The sequence below is a fragment of the Schistocerca americana genome, chromosome 2 (genome assembly GCF_021461395.2).
Source record: "Schistocerca americana isolate TAMUIC-IGC-003095 chromosome 2, iqSchAmer2.1, whole genome shotgun sequence".
Lineage (NCBI taxonomy): Eukaryota > Metazoa > Arthropoda > Insecta > Orthoptera > Acrididae > Schistocerca > Schistocerca americana.
The window spans coordinates 700,467,006-700,491,946 of NC_060120.1; the positions used below are offsets into that span (position 1 = coordinate 700,467,006).

Sequence of the window (24,941 nt, forward strand, 5' to 3'; positions counted from 1 at the left end):
CAAATGAAGTCGGCATTTCGATGCTTCAGAAATTATTTCTCGTAATGAGGCACTTTACCCCGTCGTTCTTAAAATCTCTTTTTCCGTCCTGTCTTGCGCTATCGAGCGCTAAACGGTGCTCGCAACGTAATCGGTCAGTTTTCCCTCCTTCTTTTCGCAGTTGTAAGACGCTGGAATCACATCAGGAGCACGGTGGTTCACATCCCGGCTCAGCCATCTAGATTTAATTTTTTGTAAGTTCCCTGAGTCGCTTAAGGTAAGTGGCAAAATTGTTCGTTTGAAGAGTACGCAGTTAATCCCCTTCGCCAGACCGAGCTTGAGCTCCATCAGTAATAGTCTCACCTCAAAAAATTTTTCCTTCTGCTGTCTTGTGTTTGTACGCCGAAGACTACTTGAACGGTGTTGTAGAACGACACGTCGTCAGGAAGTGTTCCGCTCCGCGCTGAAGTAGCCTGAAACTCCTCCACAGACACCGCCTGCCAGTCAAAACGTGGCGGACTGCTTCATGTTATTTCCAAACTCGCGCGCACGGAGCATGCGCAGTTGGCTGGAGTTAGCGGCCCTCACACACACACACTGTTGCAGTGGCCTGATCTGGCCACTCAGCAGCTGGCAGCTCCCTTGTTTATGTGTGGCCCGACGAATGCCGCTCCTTTGGGTGCGAGCGTTCATTACTCTCATTACTCAATCTGTCTGCCCGCAGAACAATGAATAAACTCATTGGCGACGAATATGAACTCGCTCAGACGTCTCGGAGCAAATGAGGTGAATGAACGTAGAACCTCAATGCGCGTATTTCCTATCGTTGCTAGTATTCGTTTTAAGAAATAATACTACATTTACGAGTATAAGTAAATGCTGTGTGTGAGTGTACTATTTATGATACTTCACTTCGGAGGGGGATGGAGGGGTGTTTGTCTCTAGCTGAGAGTTTTGTGCTGCTACTACTGTTCCTTTGTTACTTTTCAGGTTTGCCAAAACTTGTTGTAGCACGCGAGAATTACTCGGACGGTGTATTCCGTGGCTAAATCTACTTTCTCTTGCTTATACTGTTGAAAGAAGCTAAATTTGGCGCAGAGTGAGAGGGTTCGCGGGTGATTACGTTGGTGATATTTTTCTCGAGAACGACTCATATTGTCGTTCTTCGTTTAACTGGTGTTTTCATACAAAAGAGGTAATCTTATTATAATTTTAGTGGCATTATTCATGACAGTCAGATATGGCAACAGGGCTACCGCCTGGACTTGTTTAATAAGGATCCGTCGTATTAGCAGAAAAAAATAATGGATAAATGAAGAACCACGGAAATGACAAATGGATCGCTTACTAACAATTTTATTTATGCTATATTAGAGATCAAACATGTTTTATTCCTGGATTTCGTTTGTAATTATAGTGTTATACGAGGGTTGGAACTTCAATAGTGGCAAATGTTTATCTACAAATATGTTCGAATGTGTGAATTCCTAAGGGACCAACTGCTGAGGTCATCGGTCCCTAGACTTACACACTACTTAAACCAACTTAATGCTAAGGAAAACACTCGCAACCATGCCCGAGGGAAGACTCGAACCTCCGGCGGGAGGGGCCGCATGATTAGTGACATGGCGCTTCTAACCGCGCGGCCATTGCGCGCGGCTGTGTATTTACAGCTCCTACAAAATAGATACGTGTTTCAAAGTTTTGCTGACCTTCAAAGTAGTCACCAGCATTGCGTATAACCCGTTGCCAGCGATGTGGATGTCGTAGGATACTCTCAGCAGTGCCAGTTGTGTCAGCAGTTCGAGTGGCGCGGTCTATTGCCCGACGAATTTGTAGCAGTTCTGAAGCGAATGCTGTGAAGTGTTAACTTTAGTTAAGAAATCTAGTTGAAATCACGAGGGCTTAAGTCGGGGAAGTGCAGTAGGTGGTATAGCACTTACCAGCCCTATCAGTCAAACAAATGACTAACAACTTGCACTGTACGTGCTTGAGCATTGTCCTGCAAAATGATGGTCAGGTTCTGCAGAAAGTTCCATCACTTCTTCCTTTATGCTGTTCATTTTTGGAACACAACCTACGACCAGCTTAGAGAATGAAATGATGACACTTTCTGCAGGACCTGACCATCATTTTGCAGGACATTCTTCAAGCACCTACAGTGCAAGCTGTTACTGATTTGTTTGACTGATGGGGCTGGTAAGTGCTATACCACCTACCGCACTCCCATGACTTAAGCCCCCGTGAGTTCAGCTCGATTTCTAAACTGAAGGAAACACTTCATGGTATTTGCTTCAGAACTTCTACAAATTCGACGGGCAATAGACCTCGCCCCTCGAAATGTCAACACAACTGGAGTATCCTGCGACTTCCACATCGCTGGCAACGGGTTATACAGAATGCCGGTGACTACTCTGAAGGTCAGTAAAACTTTGAAACGCATATCTATTTTGTACGAGATGTAAATCAATAGTTGCCACTATTAAAGTTCGCCGGCCACTGTGGCCGAGCGGTTCCAGGCGCTTCAGTCTGGAACCGCGCTGCTACGGTCGCAGGTTCGAATCCTGTCTCGGGCATGGCTGTGTGTGATGTACTTAGGTTAGTTAGGTTTTAGTAGTTCTAAGTCTAGGGGACTGATGACCTCAGATGTTAAGTCCCGTAGTGCTCAGAGCCATTTTTATGAACTATTTAAGTTCCAACCCATGTATCAGATGTGATTTGCACATCTGACACTGTGAGGTTTACCGCAGGTTTAAAATAATAAGTAGTACGTACTTTCGGTTGTTGATTATGTTTCACGATAGGCTTTGTAAAGTTCACTAATATTGTAGTCGTTTATTAAAGCACGTTGGTTACTACGCTAGACAAACGTGTTGCTCTCCCGGCTGCAAAAAGAGATAAGCAAGCTTCTGGCTCTTCCGGGCCCTTTCCTCACCCAGTGTCTGACGTCACTTCCGTTTACTACGAAGGGCACGTTCACTATCCTACAACAACTTAAAATATGTCTATGACGACTTGTTAAACTACTATTTAAATGCAGACAGTAGTGCGTATTGGCACAGTAAGTATTTCGTTTGTTGCTGGGCTTAAAATTTCCTTTTGATCATAGTTGTTTCACTTCTTTTTCTGTTTAGTTTTCGGTATCATCTGTTTTCCCTTAAATCTCTATTATTGGGCTAAATAATTTAAGATTTCTTCTTATTTTGTATTCGAAACGTCAACCAAGCGAAATGACGCAGTGTAATGTCACTGGATTCGCTATTCAAATACCTGTCCAGTCATTTAGATTTAGCTTTTTTAAGTCAAATGCAAGATTGGTTCCTTTGAAGTGACACGGCCGATTTCCTTCTCCAACCTTGCCCTATCTATGCTTGTGATTCATATTTAATGCATCGTCGTAGATCGAATGTTAAAACTCTAATATTCCTTCCTAAATGCCGCCTCCAGACTTTGCGTGCTTTACAGTATTCAGCCATACTCCTTCCATGTTGCTACTGCATATTTTCTGATGTCGTCCACTCACCTTGCATTGCGTCATTATGTCGATATTTTCTTAAAACTGTTGGAATCGAGTAATGAATTAGCTTGGACCATCCATTTCCCTGGCTACATACCCATTTCAATCACATTTTAATTGCAGACATAATAGCGCCTTCCGCTCCTCTTTGTCGTCTCATTGATATATTTGTTTCGCCTACTTGTCTGCCTTCGTGGTAATTCCTAACATCATTGCCCGCTGAGCAACTCTTAGATTTTGACTGACATCTGCATTAAACGCCCAGGTCTCGCTGTCATAAGTCAAAACTGTTAATATACACTGATGGTAAGCATTCCGTTTACACGAATTCGAAGCTTTCTTGTGAAAACACTGCTTACTTTTTCAGTTGCACTCCTGCCCGTCTCCGCTCTTCCGTTTATATATTTTGCTGTGCGTCCAGCAAACGTGTTTAGCTCTACTGGGTACAAATAACCTATGAGTTGGTGCTATGACTTCATTGTTAAATGAATGTTTTACTCTCACCTGTTACGGTGCTTCTATAAAAATCAACACGAGTTACGCAAACAGAGATGTTGCTGAACTATTCCTCCATGAGATCCAAAGCGCTGCAGACCTAGGCGCTCAGGTTGATGCCGTGTTCCATGACTCCAGGAAGGCATTTGACACAGTCCCGCACTGCCGTTTAGCGGAAAAAAACCGTAGGTTTACCGAGTATCCGATCAGTTTTGCGACTGCATTCTAGACTTCCTTAGAGCTAAAACTCGACAGATGGAAATGTAATTTCCGTAGTGCCCCAAGGAAGTGCGATAAGATTGTTAATATTTGCAAAATATATATATATATATCATCCAGTGGATGACGTCGGAAACTCCATGCCGCTGTCCGCTCGTGAAGCTTGTCTAGAACAAGGTAGCAACGCCGAAAGACTGTGCCGAACTGCAAGAAGACCTGCAGAGAATTGATGAAAGGTGCAGAGACTGGCAGTAGACGCTGAAAGCAAATAATGTAACATTCTGCGCATATATAGGTGAAGACATACATACTGTACAATTACAGCGTTGATGTCAAATTGCTGGAAACAGTAACTACCGTAAAATATCTAGGAGTAACCATTCGGGGCGACCGGAAGTAGAAAAAGCAGGTGCGATGCCAGACTGAGATTCATAGTAAGAATCTTAAGAAAATATTGTTCATCTGCGAAAAACGTGGGTTGCAGAGCACTTGTTCGAGAGACTCTTGAGTAATATTTATAAATATGGGATCCTTACCAGGTGTACTGATAGAAGATGTAGAGAAGATGCAACGAATAGCGGCGCGGTTGATCACGGAATCGTTTAGTCGGTGTGAGAGTGTTACCGATATGTTAAACAAACTCCAGTGACAGGCGCCACAAGAGAGACGATTTGCATCACAGAAAGCTCTACTATTGAGATGGCGAGAGAATACATTCCGGAAAGAGTCGAACAACATACTACTTCCTCCAAGATACATCTCACGAAATGACTACGACGAGGAAATTCGAGCTAATACAGAGGCTTACGGGTAATTATTCTTCCCATACCTCATTCGCGAAGGAAACAGGGAACTGGAGATGTGGTAACGGTACCAGAAATAGCCTCCGCGACACTTCGTGATGTAATTTGCAGAGTATTGATGTACATTTAGAGTATGATGATGATGATGATGATGATGATGATGATGATGATGATGATGATGATGATGAAGAGTAATGATACAATGACAAAAAAATGGGGAGGTTAAGAGGAGAGACACGAACCACTTGAGATGTAGAAGGCAGGAAGAATTGGTCGGAAATGGGGATCAAGGTGGAAGGGCAGTGAAATTGGCGAACCGAGTACACATCGAAAAATGTGCCAGAGAACAAAATAGAGTAGGATACAGGAAAAAGATAGTAACTATCAGTAAGTGGAGCAGACAAATGATGATACTGAATATCTCCAAAGAAGAGCGGGAGAGAAGAAGAGAAAGGATGAAGAGGCTGTGGGGCGAGAAGAAGAAAATGCAAGCTATTAAGGGGATAGCCGTGGTCCTGTAGAGAGCATTATGAAAGAAGTAACTTTTAGGATTTATTTTCAAATTCCGTGTATTAAGTTATTCCATTTACTGTTAACGCTTACATGCCATGGCGATAAACTGTTCAGTGACATCGTCAGAACTAAGATGCTTCAAGTGATTAATAATTATTTTATGGAATAAAAAGCCTCCCTTCAGCACGCCTATCGACCGAGGTGGATAATGAGACAATGCCGGACCTGTACGTTAACATTATACATTTCTACCACCGAAAGACAACGCAGAACGCTATTAAGAGTAAGGAGGGCCCATTTGAAAGTCCCTCCCACATTCACGACCTCACTCGATTTCGCTACTCTTTCATTGATATCAGTTCTTCTTGGTGATCTCTGTTTATTATGCTGGCCTAGCATAATATATGTGGAATGTCGCCAACGCGCACTGTTTCACTGTTGTTTCCGTTCGAGCAGGATGGAGATCAAATGTCTTGCACGCAAATGAGTAAAGGTTTCAACGTAACTGACGAAGAAAGTTCGTCCGGAAGGCGAAACATTGCATTTTGCTTGGTGGCTTCTGCCATGTGACACACTCAGAAATAAGTCAGGGCTTTAATGTGCCTGGAAATGAAGAAGCTTGCACAGGATAGAGTTGCAGGGAGAGCTACATCAAACCAGTCTCTGGACTGAAGACCACAACAACAACAACAACAGTCTCTAGTGTTTCTTCTGCCTACTGCGTTAGACTAGACTGTAAGCGAAACTTTCTCTGTTACTAATATCCAAAGAAGACTCTTTAGTAATCGACTAGTTTTCGGTTACACGGCCAGCTATAAATTATGCCCTGTCTAGCACTAACTGGATTAATCATTTTTCCGTGAAAACGTGAGGATTCAGGAGAATATTTGCAGTTCGTTACATTTTTATAGAAACTTACTGACATTAAAGCCTCTTGTTGGATCTGGTATAGATTCTGAATTCTTCCTTTCTACAAAGAATACATTTACCAGCTGAGCTTACCAGAGACATTTGCCAGGCACGGACTCAGCGGCCTCTTCCCCCCCCCCCCCTCCCTCCCAAACGTACTTTGAGAATACTCTAAAGCAAATTTTGCTGTTTAGTAGAAGTTAACAACGTCTATACGTCTTTGTTAAAAAACTGACGATACTCACAAATCTGCCGAGCACAAGATGATGTTTCTTAATAATAACTACTAGAGTATAATGTATTACTAGCGAAGCTGGAAATCGTATCAGGTCTTATAGAGGGCATATTACAATGTTGTCAGCTACTGATTAGAATATCAAGGCAAACTGGCAATCAGTATGTTTTCTGCGAGAAATTTGTACATATTAAGGGAATCTGTCGTACTATGTAGTCGCTTCATGTAGGTCGTCCTCTGGGTGGGCGTTAAGCACGAAGACAGACGACGAGCCGATGTCTGGATAGGCCGTAGTGAGCTGGTGAGTAGTATGTTGGCTGCTGCGGCGCCTCTACTTGTGTGCTGCTCTAGGCGACCATTCAATACGGCATGGGGTCAGCCTTAATAATAATATTAATAACGGTGACAGGACAGCACGTGTGCGACCACTGGTGTTGCCATTCATCACCGAGCTTTTTCCAGAAGAACAAAGCGGAATGCGCAATCCTACACAACTGTGGTGTGACGGTAACGCCGCCTCAGCATTGCCACACCTCCGCAACTTGCCGGGCCTCCCGAGTGCTCTGCGATTCAACACTGTACCAAGTATGCGGGAAACTGTCTGCAGTGCCGTGCTGTGTACAGGACTAGAGTTCCACTTGTACAAGATACGGATAAACATGTCCCAGAGTAAACCTACCTTCCTCCCTGAACTCTTAAATCACGTCATACCAAGGCAACACAACAGGATTGCACAATCTTACTCTATGTGCGGAAATTTTCTCCGGTATAACATTTGCTCTTTGTAACGTTTCTCCTTTCTTTTCCACGTCCTGACGTAATGCCGTTGTGTCATCAAGTGTAACGTCTCTGATTTCACACGTCACTAAGTGGACTATCTCTATTTTGAATAGTATTGACCGTACATGCGTTGTCTAAGGCTGGGTGAACGCCATCTCCGCTGACAAAATTCAGAATTTGTTCAGGGGTATCTTGCAAGTACTTCGGTACAACGGACCCGTGGTCTCCGCCGGTTCGTTACAGTGGCAATGCATTAGTTTTATTTCTCATCTCCATTGTATTTGTATTGAACTGAAAATATCTGCACAGCGGTGCAAATGTCGACGACGTATGCTAAACGCCGTGATTGGAGACAAACTTGTTCCATTCAGTCACGGTACTTGCTGTTGACAATAGTAATGGCCATGTTTCTTTTCTCCCTCGTGCTTTCGGTCAGTAGTGCTCTGACGCGTCTCGGGTTTGTTTTATTCTGGCAGCTTGACGTGTACCTTAACAATGATACGCGGCAGCTTGGATAGATTTAATGATGAAAAATTGAACAATGTGCGGCTCGTGTGCGTATTCGTTGGCTGTAATAAAAGACCATCACAACGACTCTGTGCTGAGCTGTTGCCATTTCATAGTACCGCTGCGTCTGTCTTGGTTGTTGCATTACTCTGTGCAAAGTGTTATGCGACTTGGTGATCACGTATTGCACTCTGTTTCGCAATTGCGAAGGTATTGTCACACAAATTTGGGTGACTTACGATAACAAACCGAATGAATTGTAGTTACATTATACACAGCAACGAGCCACCTTTATACTAAAATACTAAGAAAATATCTCTGAACGATTTCCGAAGTTTTGTCGGCAGAGTTGTGTTTCACCATATTTATTGGACAAGGATTGGTTAGTGACCTATATGGTTTTAGATTACTTAAAATACAAACGGTCTCCGATTCGCAAGGACACAAGCTGTTTCAAACCAATTTGTTATAAGCGCCAAATTTATTCCTCTTTAGCGCAGGGACTTGGATAAAAATTGCATTCTACTATTGAAAAACTGCTGAAATTTCTCAATTACTGTGTAAGCTACAATGTATTAAAAAGGAACTTTGAGTTGCTATTAGTTTTCAACTTGATGAAACAGCGGTTTGCATGTAAAGAGAAGCCCGCATCTCGTGGTCGTGCGGTAGCGTTCTCGCTTCCCACGCCCGGGTTCCCGGGTTCGATTCCCGGCGGGGTCAGGGATTTTCTCTGCCTCGTGATGGCTGGGTGTTGTGTGCTGTCCTTAGGTTAGTTAGGTTTAAGTAGTTCTAAGTTCTAGGGGACTGATGACCATAGATGTTAAGTCCCATAGTGCTCAGAGCCATTTTTTTGTAAAGAGAAATTGTCAGAAACTTTTATATATTGAGTAATGTAACCTCACCTTAATGTTTACTTCAGTAAGTGCTTCACTTAAGACTGTAAAGAACGGAACACATCTTTACCGTAGATCTTGTCCCCCAAGACTGAACAACAGTTTCCCACTTAAGCACAAGCAAAATAGCGCAGGTCAACTCCGTTCCCCTCAACACATCACTGGAAGAAAATGATTGAAGTTAACATACACGAGCACTTACATAAAACGTCACAATTGAAATGTAAAGTATACCGGACGGATAGCTGTGCGTTTTATTGCACCCCTACTGGGACGCCGGCCCCGGATGGAATTCGCCCGGGCAATTAACGACGAGGGTCGGTGTGCCAGCCAACCTAGACGTGGTTTTTAGGCGGACATGGCTAACACTGCACGCAGACAGTTGGGGTTCACACATTCCGTAACGGTTTGGTGACAGGAAGGACATCCGACCACTCCTTAAACTACCCTAACCTGTAAATAATATTGGTGACCTTGCGGCGATGTGGGACAGAGGCACAAGAAAAATAACGAGAATTGAAATCTGCGTTTTGAACTTGAATATATCAGGTGCTTATAATTAAAGTGCAACAACTCACAGAGGTCCAGTATGGTCAGTAATTATCGTATGGCAGTGAAAATTGGTAGGTATTCCTAAAGTGCTAAATGCGGAACCGATCAACACTGGGAAAAAGCTAGTTTCAGTTTTGGCCGCCAGGTGTAAATCTGGTGCTGTGAATGTTAGAAAGATGTATAGAAATGTTTCCATATGTTTGCAGAAAAGGTCAAACAAGCGAGAAAGACATAATGTTTATAATAACTGCCACTTAACAAAGTTCCTTCATTATGAGCACTGGAGACGTGGACGAGAAGGTGTACAACGCCATATTTGCACCTGGTGGCCGAAAAAATTGGGACTAATTTTTTCCAGCGTAAATCGGTTCCGCATTGACTCGTTACATGTCTACTAAGTTTCGATGCCGTGCGTTAATTGCAGCCCATACTGACCTTTGTGAGTAGCTGCACTGTAATTATCACCATCCGGTATTTCAGAATGACACTGAATTTAAACTGTAATTTTGAAATTGTGATAATACGAACTGTTGACAAATTTAAACTACATTTTTAAATTTTAACTTTTTTAAATTTAAAAATCGCTTCACTTTTAAACAGAACACAGGGTCGCATTGTAGGTTCAAATGGCTCTGAGCACTATGGGACTTAACATCTGTGGTCATCAGTCCCCTAGAACTTAGAACTACTTAAACCTAACTAACCTAAGTACATCACACACATCCATGCCCGAGGCAGGATTCGAACCTGCGACCGTAGCAGTCGCGCGATTCCTGACTGAGCGCCTAGAACCGCTAGACCACCGCGGCCGGCCGCATTATAGGTTCAGTGTAAAGAAAGTGATGGTATTAGTTAATTAGTGGTCTGTATTCTGTAACAGTATTATTGGAAGCTTCCTCTTTGGCCTGCGATAATGACATGGAGGAGGTTGAGAGCAAGAGCAGGGATTATAGGCCACTTGTTCCATCACACGGCACGTTCACACGTGGTTATGGTTACCTCGTAGTTTCCGGTGGAAGAACAGCACGGTCGCTTGCATCGAGCCACCTCTTGACAACCACGGCGCTTGAGGATCAAGTAGCGAACTTGGACGTATGCACATCCGAGGTCATGCCCTTTGCGCCTGTCTTCCTTAACAAAGGTGCCTCCCGTAAATGTCGGTCTTTAGTCTCAGATCGTATTTTCATAGTTGAATTTCATGGTTACCTGTATAATTACTTTCTGAACAAGAATTAGTCACAGCAAATTACTTGTCCATATTATTCGTGGAATTAAAATTTCGTGCAAACTTTCAACATCTCCTTTGTAGTGACTAAAAAGTCATCTAGACTGTAATGTTGTGGAGAAAATCTTACACGTTAAAAGGAGAAAAAGCACCATAAGTCTTGTGGGTGTCTAATACTGTGTGGAGTACGCTAAAACCTCTTCGACGCTCTTATATAATTTTCCTTCCAGGTGATTTCGACAATTTATTTTTCTTTTTGATGTTCTCACCGTAACTGTTATTAATATTTTATTCTTTGGTCATGAAAGAGTGAAAATTAGTGAATTGGTGATAATATTCCTCAAGAGATTCTATGGAATTGCTACTAGCCACAGTTCTTCGTAGCCAAAAGTATTTTATTCGTGTGATATATTACGAGGTATGATATCATTGAGCAAATAGTGTTGGAATTTTAATAATGGCAACTATTTATTTACAGCTTGTACAAAATAGATACGTGGTTCAAAGTTTTACTGACTTTCAAGGTAGTCACCAGCATTATGTATAACCCGTTGCCAGCGATGTGGAAGTCGTAGGATACTCCTAGCAGTGCCAGTTGTGTTGACAGTTTGAGCGACGAGGTCTGTTGCCTGACGAATTTGTAGTAGTTCTGAAGCGAATGCCGTGAAGTGTTTGTTTCAGTTTAGAAATCGAATTGAACTCAAGAGGGCTTAAGTCAGGGGAGTGCAGTAGGTGGTATAGCACTTAGCAGCCCCATCTGTCAAACAAATGAGTAACTGCTTGCACTGTACGTGCTTGAGCATTGCCCTGCAAAATGATGGTCAGTGTCATCACTTCTTTCTTTATGCAGTTCATTTTTGGAACACAACCTACGATCAGCTTAGAGACAGAAGTGATGACACTTTCTGCAGGACCTGACCATCATTTTGCAGGACAATGCTCAAGCACGTACAGTGCAAGCTGTTACTCATTTGTTTGACAGATGGGGCTGCCAAGTGCTATACCACCTACTGCACTCCCCTGACTTAAGCCCTCTTGAGTTCAACTCGATTTCTAAACTGAAACAAACACTTCACGGCATTCACTTCAGAACTGCTACAAATTCGTCGGGCAATGGACCTTGCCGCTCGAACCCTCAAAACAACTGGCACTGCTAAGAGTATCCTACGACATCCACATCGCTGGTAACGGGTTATACACAATGTTGGTGACTACTTGGAAGGCCAGTAAAACTTTGAAATGCGTATCTATTTTGTACGAGCTGTAAATAAATAGTTGCGACTGTTAAAAGTTCCAACCCTCGTAAATTTTAACAATCGCGGTCGAGTAACAGCCTGTGTGGCTATAAATTCACGACAGTAACCTCTAGCACATGAGAGAGATCCGCTTTTAGAAGTTAAGGCTTCGCGCGCTGTCTTGCGAGACAGGACGTGAGTCAGATGCGCATGTAATCAGGTCTGCGGTCTCGCACAGCAGCCCTCTGCCACTTAAATGTGTTTTGCAGAGTATCGATGTAGATGTAGCCTAAGTGTGGCTATTGGGGCGTTTTCCACTCTCGTTAGGGCAAATGCTGGGCTTGTCCCAGAAAATGAGATACGCAGACGGAATATAATTCGTCAGCTCAAAGAACAAAGTGAACTCTTTTCATAGATAGGTAGCGCGCACTACTTCCCTGCCCCCAGGTTAACTGACGACATCTGTGGCGACAGGAAAGACAGCCGGCCACACTTCAAGGGGACCCGGACTTTCGTGTAGTTGCCGTGTTAAACTAAAAAAACATTCTCCCGTATACCACTTGCACGATAACATGTGTAAACTGATATGCTGTACAAACGCCGTTCGTGTCTAATATTTCTCTTCAAAATATTCACATTATTTTAAAAAAGAGCATTTATAGGAAACGGTGTTTGACGTTTCAGTAACAGCTTACTGAAGTCTTGAGCTGTGGGAAGAATTTCTTAACTCACTGCTCAACTTCTCATCCGCGTCTCTTTTAGCAACTTTCGCCCTTTGTTTAGCCTGCCTTGGCACATCCTTGTGTTTCCTCTCAGTACTGCCGTTCCCCTTTATTACCTTTGACCAACGCAGCGATGAGCGTCTGTTTTCCACAGTACGTGACAATAGTATTGCGTTTGTTATACGTGACAGTTGCATTATATACACCAAACTGTAGAATATCATACACGATGTCTACAGATATTTAACCTTTACATGGATAATGGGCCAAGGGATCAGACAGTTGGTGCAAATATATTAAATGCCTTGGATCAGAACATGTTCAAACACACATCCACAGAGTAGCAACTGTTATTCCGGATATTATAATGCAAATTATCAGAGATGTGTCCGATACCGAGTTAATAAAGAAGTTTCTTGGCCATACGCAAACTCATAATGAGAATGTGAACAACGTGATTTAGACCAGAATTTCTATCTTTAAATCCAGAAGATGCCTTATACTGGATGACTACATTATCCCAAGAAACTGTAATTACTCTTGTTATGTTATGTACCTTCCTAGAGGTTTCTTCTTTTTAGAAACTTGATTAGCGGATCGCGCTATGTTTGCGCTGAACTAACAATTATTCACAAGCCAAAACAATTATATCATGTTATTCTCGTTACTTTTGAGATTTTTCGGTTCCTGTAGTACTTTGTTATCCAGCTGCGAGAACATGTTCCACATCTGTAATGAAGTGTTTGAATGGCAGATGTTTTCGAATCACATTACGTGGCAAACTTACCTTAGTGTATTTTTAGAAAATAATTTAAAAATACTTATATTAAACTGAATACAAAGAAACATACAAGGTGTTTGTGACAAGGTGTTTTTCTCTGTAACTTACAAAATAATTAGTGGAAGGAATATTTATCTAGATAGGTAAACGTAAGATGATTACTAATTCTGCGGAGGAAGGAACATAGTTTATTGATTTCTTTTACTGAAAATTACAGCGAGGAGTTATAATTTTTTAGTATCATCTAGCTCATTTATTTAGACAACTGTTTATAAATCAGTTTTCTAGAAACGTTCAAATTTTAGGGATGGGTAATACATAGTGTACATAATTGACTGTGTTCGGATGGATAGTCTGGTGGCAACATGTACGTTTAACTGAGGTATTCTAACGAGTGCCATTTTCGTAAATAGACAATGCTCCTTCTAAACTAACTGCGGACGAGATGTAAAGTTGCTGGTACCACAGAACAACAAACTTTCTCGAAGCCCCGCTTGAAGTCATCTGTGTTTTTGGGTTTGTTTGTTTGTTTTTTTGCTTTCTTTGGGCATTCAACCTCCCTTGTATGCGTCAGTGTAAAGATATGTTCTGCAATGCAACTGAAAATGACTTAAACTAAAACAGGACATCGAGGAAGCTTTACGTTTTGTCCACATGTCGTTTAGAAGATGCACTGACGTGTGCGTTCAGGAAAATGGGCACCCTTGTGAACACCTGACTTACCTGAACATTCTGCCACCAGAAAATCCGCCTGAACATAGCCAATTATGTACATATGTTGCATCCAGACTTGTACACAGATGGTTTAAATACATCAACTAAACGATATAAAAACAATATTACGTTCAGAAAATTATAAGTCGTTGGTGTGACTGTCTCTGCAATAACGAAGTGAACTATGTTCATAATTCTACAGAGTTAACGTTTCTAACGTTTACCTACCTAAATGAATATTCTTTAGTTTATTTTGTGCTGAGTGCTCAGCTCGTCTGACTGCCAAGCGGCGAAAGTGGTTTCAGTTCCCGGTGCTGCCAAGTATTTTTCTTAGTTGCAGGGCTGGAATATGGGGTGTAATGAGCCTCTTGATGCCAGTTGAGGAACTACTTGAATGACAAGTAGCGGGGTAAGATGTGCAAAGTCGACAACGGCCGGGAGACCGGGGTGCGGGGCCCCACGCCTTTCCGTACAACATCCAAGTGACGCCATTGGCTAAGGATGAAACGGCGGTCGGCCGGTCCCGATTGGCTCGTCTGTGACCGGAATGGTAGTATTTTATTACTCTGTAAGGTGCAGAGAAAAACACTGTCTGAAACACCTTGTATGTTTCAGAGAGGGATGTCACGAAATTTTCGTAAACTTTCTGTCCTCGTAATTTTATAAATTTGTCAAATCCTGAGATAAGCGGACACAGTACTACGCGATGTATGCTAGGAAAGAGTGAGACTTGCTATCACAGAAACAGTGAGAGTGATGTGGTGGTACGTGTTGTGCCGGCAGGTGATGAAGCAGCGCGAGGTGGACAGCGAGCGCGTGCACACGCTGCGGCTGATGCTGGAGCAGGAGCAGATGTACGTGGAGAAGCTGCGCAGCGAGCTGGCGCGCGCGCACGACGCCAAGCTGGTGGCCGACCTGCGCAAGGCCGAGAACCACGTCCGCACGCTCGAGGCGCAGATCGCCGCCTTCTCCGCCGGCGGCTCCTCGCCCGGACACCCGGTGAGTCACAGTGCACTAACTGAGTGGCTGAAATCACGTCAGATGACGCCAGTGAGTGTGAACCTCCGAACTGATGAACACGTCGTAACAATTGAAAGTGAGGGCTAGGTTCGAGTCCCGGTTTGGAACAGATTTTCAGTTGTGACGACATATTCATTGTTGTTTTTATCAGTTACCAGAGTTGTCAAACATGCATCTGTGGTTAAGCACTCGTGTTGCTGAATAAGAGAAAACGGCAAGTGCCATCACCCGATTTCCCAGAAACTTCGCTAAATGGTAGAGGCGTCAGAATAAGTGAACACGGTCTCGACTTTCTTGTGGCTGCTCGACCGTAAAAAGGACGATCAATGTTTCCGAGGTATTTTCAGGTATTTTATGTGCAATTTACCGCGCGAAATCCGCAGAAGAAACTAGGGCTCAGTGCTTAGAGACGCGGCTTCTTAATTTTGCTTCCTGTGTTCGAAACCAGATTATTGGTTTTATTTTTAATTTATGTATCCATGTATGTAGAAGACCATTGCACGAATGATATAACGTTGTCCTTACTCATTTACTAATTGTATATAAAATGAATGAACTAAAAAAATTTAAAAAATATTTTAAATTTAATTAATCTTGTAATTCCTATAATGTGTCTTGATTAATAATAAACTGCAACCGCCAGTTTTCGGAAGAGTGATCCGTTATGTATGGTTTGCCGCGAAATTATTGCCATTGCGCGAAATCTTCAGCAATGTCAACGTTTCTTTCCCGAGTGGCGTGTGAGAATATTACGCGGTAAAAGGCATATTGATAACTTTGAGCCGGCCGCGGTGGTCTAGCAGTTCTAGGCGCTCAGTCCGGAACCGCGCGACTGCTACGTCCCAGGTTCGAATCCTGCCTCGGGCATGGATGTGTGTGATGTCCTTAGGTTAGTTAGGTTTACGTAGTTCTAAGTTCTAGGGGAGTGATGACCACAGATGTTAAGTCCCATAGTGCTCAGAGCCATTTGAACCATTTTTTTTGAAAACTTTGACCGTCTTCTTTTTGTGCCGGCCGAAGTGGCCGTGGGGTTAAAGGCGCTGCAGTCTGGAACTGCAAGACCGCTACGGTCGCAGGTTCGAATCCTGCCTCGGGCATGGATGTGTGTGGTATCCTTAGGTTAGTTAGGTTTAAGTAGTTCTAAGTTCTAGGGGACTAATGACCTCAGCAGTTGAGTCCCATAGTGCTCAGAGCCATTTGAACCATTTTGAACCGTCTTCTTTGTTCGTCTATTTGGCCTCCTCTTCCATGGAGCGAAGTTCCTGGGAAACTGGGTGATGGCACTTGCCGTGTCCTCCTCGTGAGCTATATTTCTTGCCAATTTTTTAAACGTGAAATGTGTTTCTTTTTGTTCGTTTCACTGTAATGTCACAGGCAAAGATCAACATGATGTTTGGTAAAATTCTGTTGAAAAACAAGGGGGGATTTTTCTGTTCCGTTCATTTTTCGTGAAATTATTCCATATACTTTCCTATTTTTTAATGTGGCTGCGTTCAAAGAGTGTAGTATGGGCTGGAAAATTCGCGTGTCGATTGTGCAGTGATAAGATAAACCTATTAAGACCATGTCCTACTGTATATTTCGTGAGTAAATATGCAAATAACACGATTTCGAACACCGTTATACGTAATCGTAGTCTTTTCTGTTTCCGCTTGTCTAGATAACCGCCTCTGTAAGTGGCATCCCATCAGTCAAGCACCATGTCTCACTGATAGAACGTATTTCCTAATAGCTACTAATAGCTAACACCTAACTCGAAGCTTTGCATGTTTTACGATTGCAGGAGTCCTGTAACCTAAACATGTGTGGACTAAGAACGCAATAATCACGTATATACGCCATTGAAACGCCACTTTTGTGTGCTGTAGATACTTCAGGTTTCTAATGTCTACACCAAAGTATTTAAGACCGAAGCCCTCTGTTTCAGCTCTTAGTGATCATTGTATTCTTGTTTATTTTCTTAGCCTATCTCCTCATTCGACAGAATCATAGTGACAGGAGCGATGAGTGATTGCTAGTACAGTAGCATTCAGAGTGATATTGGGAGTTCGCTTTACGCGTGACCTATCACAAGTCTAATACATAAATATAGTTCCGAGCAAAGCATTTACCTTTGATGTTTAAATACCTTTTAGATGTACGGATTGGAAGTGTCAGTTTCGTATGTAGGAATACACGACTCTGTAGTGCTATTGGTCGTCGTGCCTAGAGGAACTGAATCTGATGCTTCATGCTGAAACCTTCTTTGAAAGAGGCAAGGAGTGGAAGAGGAGACCAGCGAGCAGAAGCAAGCCTCGCCAGAACGTTCAATACGTACTATATGAGAGACGGGGCTGCGCTGTCCGTGCCCTGAATTGTGTGCCTTTTAAAAAACATGCGTCCACCAGAGCGCGGTGTGTGGCTGAGCGCTTTGGTCTTGTAAGATAAAATTATCATCTTTTGTATCGGCTTAGAAACGCACATAACAAGACTGCATTTATATAAGAGAGAGAGAGAGAGAGAGAAACGTTCTTTCCTTCCTTTCTCGAAGCAATCTCGCTCTCGGTCGCTGATAGAATCAACGGCGCCTTATCGTTATGCGCCGCGCGGGACAAATTACGCTACGTTTTGCTCCGCAGATTTACAAGTCCAGGTAACGATGATGGAAGCGGATAGTTACCATGTTCCTTTCTGTCCAAAGTAGACCACAAAGGTTCTATAATATTGAGATGTGGTGACTGTAGTGACCAGGGCTGATGCGACAATTCACCCTAGTGCTCACCAAACCAGTTCTGCACAATGCGAGCTGTGTGAACAGGAGTCCTGTCGTCTTCGAACACAGCATCACCACTGGAGGCCAAACATTGTACCTTGGGATGGATGTGAAACAGTATGCAAGAAGACTCATCCGACCAAATGACTTTTTCCATTGCTCCATAGTCTAGGTTTTATGGTTTAGGCCGACGATTTCCTTGCATCACTGACGAGTGGTCTTAGAATTCCAGTTTGCTGTGAATTCCTTGCTTAAGGACCTCCTTTCGTGTCTCCTTCCGGTGCTGAAACGGTTCGCTACCGCGACAGTCAGCTGTACAGTGACTTTTGCAGCTGTCTTCTTATTTTCCGTCAAAATCCTCTTCAGTGACCGTCCGCTGCGATCAGTCGACATACGCTTTCGTTATCGTTATGTCCGAGTGGATGATGTTGTACCACTTTCCATGTTTGCGGTCTCGTATATAGTCGATACGTTGCCTTTTGAAACACCAGATACTACGGATATCTTGGTTACAGAACCACTCACCATACGAGCATCAACAATTTGCTCACGTTCGCATCCAGTGATTGTGGGTTCCGACGTAATTCACTGACAATTACACAAGACGCTATTCTAATCATGACTGACGCTTGCAACGGATTGAGGACATTGCAGATGTACCGTTCGAAGTAAAATGCAGCAGCGCAATCAGGAGGCTTGGACAACATCTGCTTTTATGTTCATGCATGTATTTCTCTCGATGTTTCCACATTTTTCTCCAGTCCCTGTAGTTCAAAGAATCTAAGGACATGAAATAGAGGCAGTAGTTGCAAAGGAGTCACGCAGGTGCAAATGGTTCAAATGGCTCTGAGCACTATGGGACTTAACTGCTGTGGTCATCAGTCCCCTTGAACTTAGAACTACTTAAACCTAACTAACCTAAGCACATCACACACATCCATGCCCGAGGCAGGATTCGAACCTGCGACCGTAGCGAGAGTCACGCTGGGTTGTAGCCTATGCACCATATTATTCGAGTTATACCGGGCGGTTAGGAACAGTCTGAAAAGGTTTGGTTTCCTAAAACCGAAGAAGAGAGCGATCCAGATTTGGACATGGGACAATAGCAAAGGTCGAACCCGAGCGAAAGGCTGAGCAATCTCATGCGCTTCCATGTACAGTATTTAAACAACTGACACTAATTTTATCTGGCGGACGGCTTGAATTTGCCCGTGCAACGGCCCTATTGGCTAACTTCAATGCTAATTAAATCGGAAACGGTGCAACCTATCGAATTTTTTACTGACATTATTTCTCAGTCCAACTTAACCTGCAACACCCTTACAAGATTTTCAGGTTGTTTCTGACCACCTCGTATACTGAACAGTCCCTGATGAAAACCAAAGAGAGGTCTAGAAAGGGGATTAAATGTCCAGCGAAAAGATATAAAACCTTTATTTGCCGGTTACATTGTGATACATGGTATAAAGAAAAGTAATAGAATGTAAATGAATTACGTTTGATGGTACGAATGGAATTAAATTACGAAAGGAGACGGTGAAAGTAGTAGAAGAAAAGGCCATACGCTAAGGCATCAAGAGTAGTTTGTGTGTGTGTGCCGAGGAAGGTGGGAGATGTTAAGAATTGTAAGGGAGACCAAGGGTTGACTACAATAAGCGGGTTCAAATGTATGCAGAGTACAACAGTTATGGAGAGATGAAAAGATTGGACACGGTATAGCAGGGTGTAGAACTGCAGTAACTTTGTCTTCGCACTGATGACTAGATCATAATACGAATACAGCGTCTCGTCCGAAGGCATGCCTTTCAGAAACAGTTGACGCATGGTTGATAAAGGGTTTCATCTTCTCGTGAAATTTAACTGCCGTTCATTCTCACTTTTGAAGCTGAACTCATCCGTCACCAGAAGAGCCCTCCATTTTACAGTGAAAGCTTTCACGATTGGTTGTTTTAGTTGCTAGGGAACATTGCGGGTTGTGTGGTCGCGGTCCATGGAGATTCACCAGGAGCTCCTCCATTACTTTTCTGCGCAGCGTATGTGATGCCGTATCCAGTGCAAGTCATTCGTCTTCTGAAGAGCGGTGATTGCTACACACGTCGTCGACGGGGAGTTAAAGCTTAATTTGCCTTCTTTTCCGTCGCTCCGTTGCCAAGGTTGGAAAGCTCACAGACTGCTTTGCCTGATGTAGGAGTAGATTAACTCGTGCGGAAGCAAATACGCCTAGTGGAATAAAGGTCGCAGTGAGAGAGAGAGAGAGAGAGAGAGAGAGAGAGAGAGAGAGAGAGAGAGAGAGCGGGGGGGGGGGGGGGGCAGTTGTCTGTAGAGTGATAGCGGCGTGATCAGAGGGCTCGCCTTCTACCGTGTGGGGGGCCTTGATTTATGGGCCATCTGCGACGCTTTTTCATGCGGAAGGCCAGCCGATAGTGTTTGCTTGTTTGCGATAATATTTAATTAGCGTTTGGTTGTTTCTTGCTGAAACTGGTTACAGAATACACACACTGTCGCGTCTGCACTCCAAAGCCATTTGGCAGTGTGAGTGGGTCTGCTCGATATAGCGGTTGCATCTCACGTCTCGTCTCGCTGTGTTACTGATTCCGCACTACGTCAATGTACTCTATCAGCTGACAGATATCGTACAATCGCTCGCAGATTGTGCGGTGTTTTCGTGTTGTTTCTTTGCGATTAAATATGTGTTTGTTGATGTGTTTGAAGCTCTGTGTGGAAGTTGATAATAGAGCAATTTTACATCTGCAAGTTTTATGAGAGTAATGAGACTTCTGCGTGGGAGCTGTTGAGGCAGTTCTGTGACCAGTGGTTTGTGTTTAAATATTTCAGATATAGTCCCTACTTGGCACTTGAGCTCGAATGAAGAAAAACTCGTAAGCTGTAATTGAAACCGTCATAAAGTTCGCCGGAAGAGAATTGGATTGGATTGAATTGACGCTATCTGTGACTGTATTAAACTTAGATTGATAAATGGAGCGAATGGAATTGTCTGTCAGATATCTATATCAGTTTGTTCCTGCGTAGCGGGTTCAACGCAATCGCACCTAATACTGAGATAACGATCCAAATCATCGAAGGGTGCCATGTTTTTGTTCTTATTCTAATTTACTCCTTTTTCGGATTTCACTATTATGACAACTTGTTAGTATTCACAATAACTGCCGTTTGCAGTGTACACGACTTTAACCAGATGAGTTGGAAATGACAGCGCGTAGGTAGTGTTACACCGGCTGCGGTGTTTATCATACCTGTTGATGGATGCCTGTCGAGAGACTGGCACTAGATGGACACGACGATCGTTGTAAACCAACAGTGATTCAGTAACGCCAAGACCTGGGAAGGCTGGTAAGTAGAGTAATTTGAAATTCGGATTGTCCTCTTCCAGCTGTTTGCGAAATCTTGATATTTTTGTGAGTAGGCCGATTTCCTTGTTGAAGGATAATATATATCCACATACATAAACAAGCCGCTGGTTAGGGTGTTGCTGATCTAATAGATTTTCTTTCTTATTGTATTCGCGTATTGAACAAAGGGGAAAAAGAAACATGTTATTCCTCTGTACCCGCCGTAATCTCTCATCTTAATCTCACCACCTCTGCACGAGGTATACGATGGTGGCGACATAATGGTTGCGGAGTCTTCGTAGGATACAGATTCTCTAAATTTAACTAACAGCTTTACTCGAGAACTATTCCATCTTTCTTCCAAGAATTCCCGATTAATTTCGACGAGTATTTTTGTTACACTTTCGTGTGGACAAAACCGACATCTTACGATCATACCAGCGCGTACGTGGATTTGTTCGATGTCTGGTGTCACGTCTACTTGCTAAGCACTCCAAACAGTGGAACAGTAGAATTCATCGGACTGCTGTTTTGCGTGTGATTTCCTTTACAAATGCTTTACCTTTTCCCAGAATTCTTCGAGTGAATCCAAGTCCGTATATCGCTTTCCCTAATGATGATTTCACGTAATCGTCCTATTTGATATCGCTTATTAGTATTACCCCTAAATACTTGTATGATTTAACGAACTCAAGATGTTCGCCACTAATCTCATCTCGTAATTGTATACTATAAGGTTCCTCCTCTACGTTGTAGGCATTTTCTTGCATTAACCTTGATTTAAAGAGAGGTGCCCTTCATGACAACAAGTTGAATTTTCTTCTGTCGTTCTAACAATCGTCAACAGCATTTTCTTGTACACAACTCTGTCTTTAGCAAACCATCTTTCAGTGCTATTGATCCGAACTCATAAATCGTTTATATGTATTGAGAACATAGAGGTCCTTATACGCTTCCTAAGGGCACACACAACGGTACGTTCGTTCCTGTGGAACATTCTCTGTCCAGTTTAACGCTCTTGATTCTCCAAGTCAGCGTAGAAGTCGCGCCCAGGTTTGATTAGTGTATAACTTTTTTTGTTTAGAAAGGCATTTATTTATTTCTGTCTACGATAGGAAGCACGTGGTTGGGAAACGTGAAAACAATAGGTGTGAAAAATTACGTCTTTTAAAGAACCGCTATTCGCAATCTCAAAAAGAGCGGTTCTTCACAGCACATTGTTCGCAACTTTGCGAAGAATTGCTGACTGCATCTCAAGAATCTCGGCCCCTATATTGTTTCTGAACTGCTCGATCGTTGCTGATTTGTTGACTGATACATGTTTGTTTTTGCGATGCCCCCAAGAAAAATATTCTGGGGCTGTTAAGTCTCGGGAACGTGATGGCCAGTTGAAACAGACTGAATAGTGCTACCAAAAGCGTGCTGTAAGACGGAGGATCGTAGTCTAATGAAGACGATTGCGCACACTGAAGTGCCGACTGCATGCTCTTTGAGTGTGAATGATAGATATATGATTTTTAAACGAAAGTTTTATCAGTTTCTTGCGTTGTTTATGACTCAATCTCTCCACCTTCCTGAAAGACAAAAATATCAAGTTAACAGATTATGACAAAAATAATGAGATATGGCAACCCATGCGTGAGTTCTGCGACACTCTGTATTTATGAGTAAAATATTTTCGAGCGAATTACAGATTCACTAAGATACTCCGTGTGACTGTAAGTTGGAAAGACAGTAACACGGTCGGATGAATGTACTGTGCAATGATGGATTCGTAACCAAATCGATCTACTGTTCCTTCCAGGTAGATTGATACTCCTACAGAATGCGACGAAAACTTTTGCTACAACGGAGCGATATCCCAAGTGCCCTGTTTTTTTGCGCAAGTGGTGTAGTATTTTCGTTTTCATATTTTTCTGCCTGTGGTGCAGTGTGTCTGCCTCTGCATGAATAGCAGATAACATAAGCATGATGGAAAGGAGCCCATCATTTATCAGCACCAGTTCAATTCCGATACTCAAGAGCAAACACTCAAATAATTTTTTTCCCTGGTGCATTTTTTGTATTGGCATGAATGCAGACGTCATCCATTTGTATTGGAGTATCTTAAGCAGCAGCTTTTTTGTTAAACTCTTACGGTATGCACGAATCAGATGTCGTCAGTTTGGACGAGGAGCTGTCCTTCTGTAGCATGTCAGTTGGCCTTCACACGCCACCGAAGTCGATCTAGAATCTCATCTCCCTGTTTCAGTTCGAGCTCGGATAGTTGACACGACCGTTGAAGTTCCACTCACGTTACACGTTCACTGCACTGGTACGTTTGAACTACATGACCGGGCGAAATGTGAACAGCCGGTCAGTCCTGTTAAATAGCTGTTTAGGCAGTGCACACTATGTAACATACGGCGCGAGATACAAGCTGGAACGTTATATCGAGCAGGTCTCATATTCATGACTCGACAGTGTAAATCTATTTATTCAAAGAGAAAGGTCACATGGTACTGAAAATGCAGGGAGGAGCGAAATGATAGTCACAGCGTGACAAATTATATCACATGCTAGTTCAGAGATTGAATTATTAGAAGCGGAAGAGTAAAAATAGTTCATATATGATGTTAAGTAATTGATTCAGCGGGTTATGATGCAAAATATACGTAATTTCCGTCTTTAGTCAGTGTCCGATTATAAAAATGCTCTCACAATAGGCTAAAACTGCTCAAATATTAGTGGTGAGTCAAATAATACAGACTGTATTTACTGGATTTTTTTAAAATGTCAATTATCTACTGGCTAACGCGGTAGTGGAGTGTCTCGTATTTATTAGTTTTCTGGTTTTGGATAATTTCTTAGGGTATCCGGCATTCGCAGTCAGCACCGAAGAACCTTGTCTCACTATTAGAACCGATACCGTACTGCTTACTTCATCTGTAGAGACTATACCCACAATGTGTCTGTTACTGCTATAAATTCTGGGAGAAAATGGCATTTTGTTACTGTTTTTCTCATTTTATATTTCTTTCTTTGTCACGTATGTAGTGATGATAAGTTGTTGGGTAAAAATTATGTCATTCCGATACGAGATCAGCATGAATGTGTAGCGATCTGTATAGTGCCAGCTGATTCTCAAGTAGTGCTGATTAAAACTAGAATCGTTGTTTCGTGTTTCACCAAATCAAACCCGCGCGCTCTGGAAGCTTCGCGCCTCCCCCGCTACTGCGCTGCAGGCTGCGTACTGCCACCCCTCCTCCCCCCCCCCCTCTTTCTCCTTCATCCTCCCTCCCTCTCTCGCCACCGACCCCTCTCCACAACCGAACACTTGCCATTACCAAGGTTACTCAGTGACTGACGTCCGCCACTATTACCCAACTTCACGCCATCTCGATTTAACAGCCGTAAACATCGCAGGCTGTCGTGCAGAGAAGGCTGAAGTCGTTCTACATATGAGTTGTAGCTGAATGTCGCCGTTAGCCCATTCAAAACTGAAAGAGTGATTTTGCCAACTTGCTGCAGTTTTGTGTAAGTTCTTAACAATTTGTTCGGGATAAGGCAACTTGCTCTAGATATACCCCGAGCGAATAATTATATCGATGTGATTTTCGTTAGGTAATAATGGACAAACTGGCTAATTTTCTGACGTATCCAAGTAATTTTTAACGTTTACAGCTGCCGAATTTTATCACAAACTTTGTATTCCTTTAATGGAACGATGTACTTTTTACTTTTTGCTGTGTCATTGGAAA

At 42.9% G+C, this 24,941-nt stretch overlaps 1 protein-coding gene across 1 annotated transcript in view; it reads left to right on the forward strand.

Annotated features, from left to right (window-relative positions):
• LOC124594353 (rho guanine nucleotide exchange factor 12) overlaps window positions 1–24,941 on the forward strand; it is a 1,115,193-nt gene that overhangs the window by 373,328 nt on the left and 716,924 nt on the right. Inside the window, exon 6 of the mRNA XM_047132720.1 lies at window positions 14,863–15,078. Within this exon, the coding sequence (XP_046988676.1) occupies window positions 14,863–15,078 (216 nt within the window). The remainder of the gene's footprint in view (window positions 1–14,862; window positions 15,079–24,941) is intronic.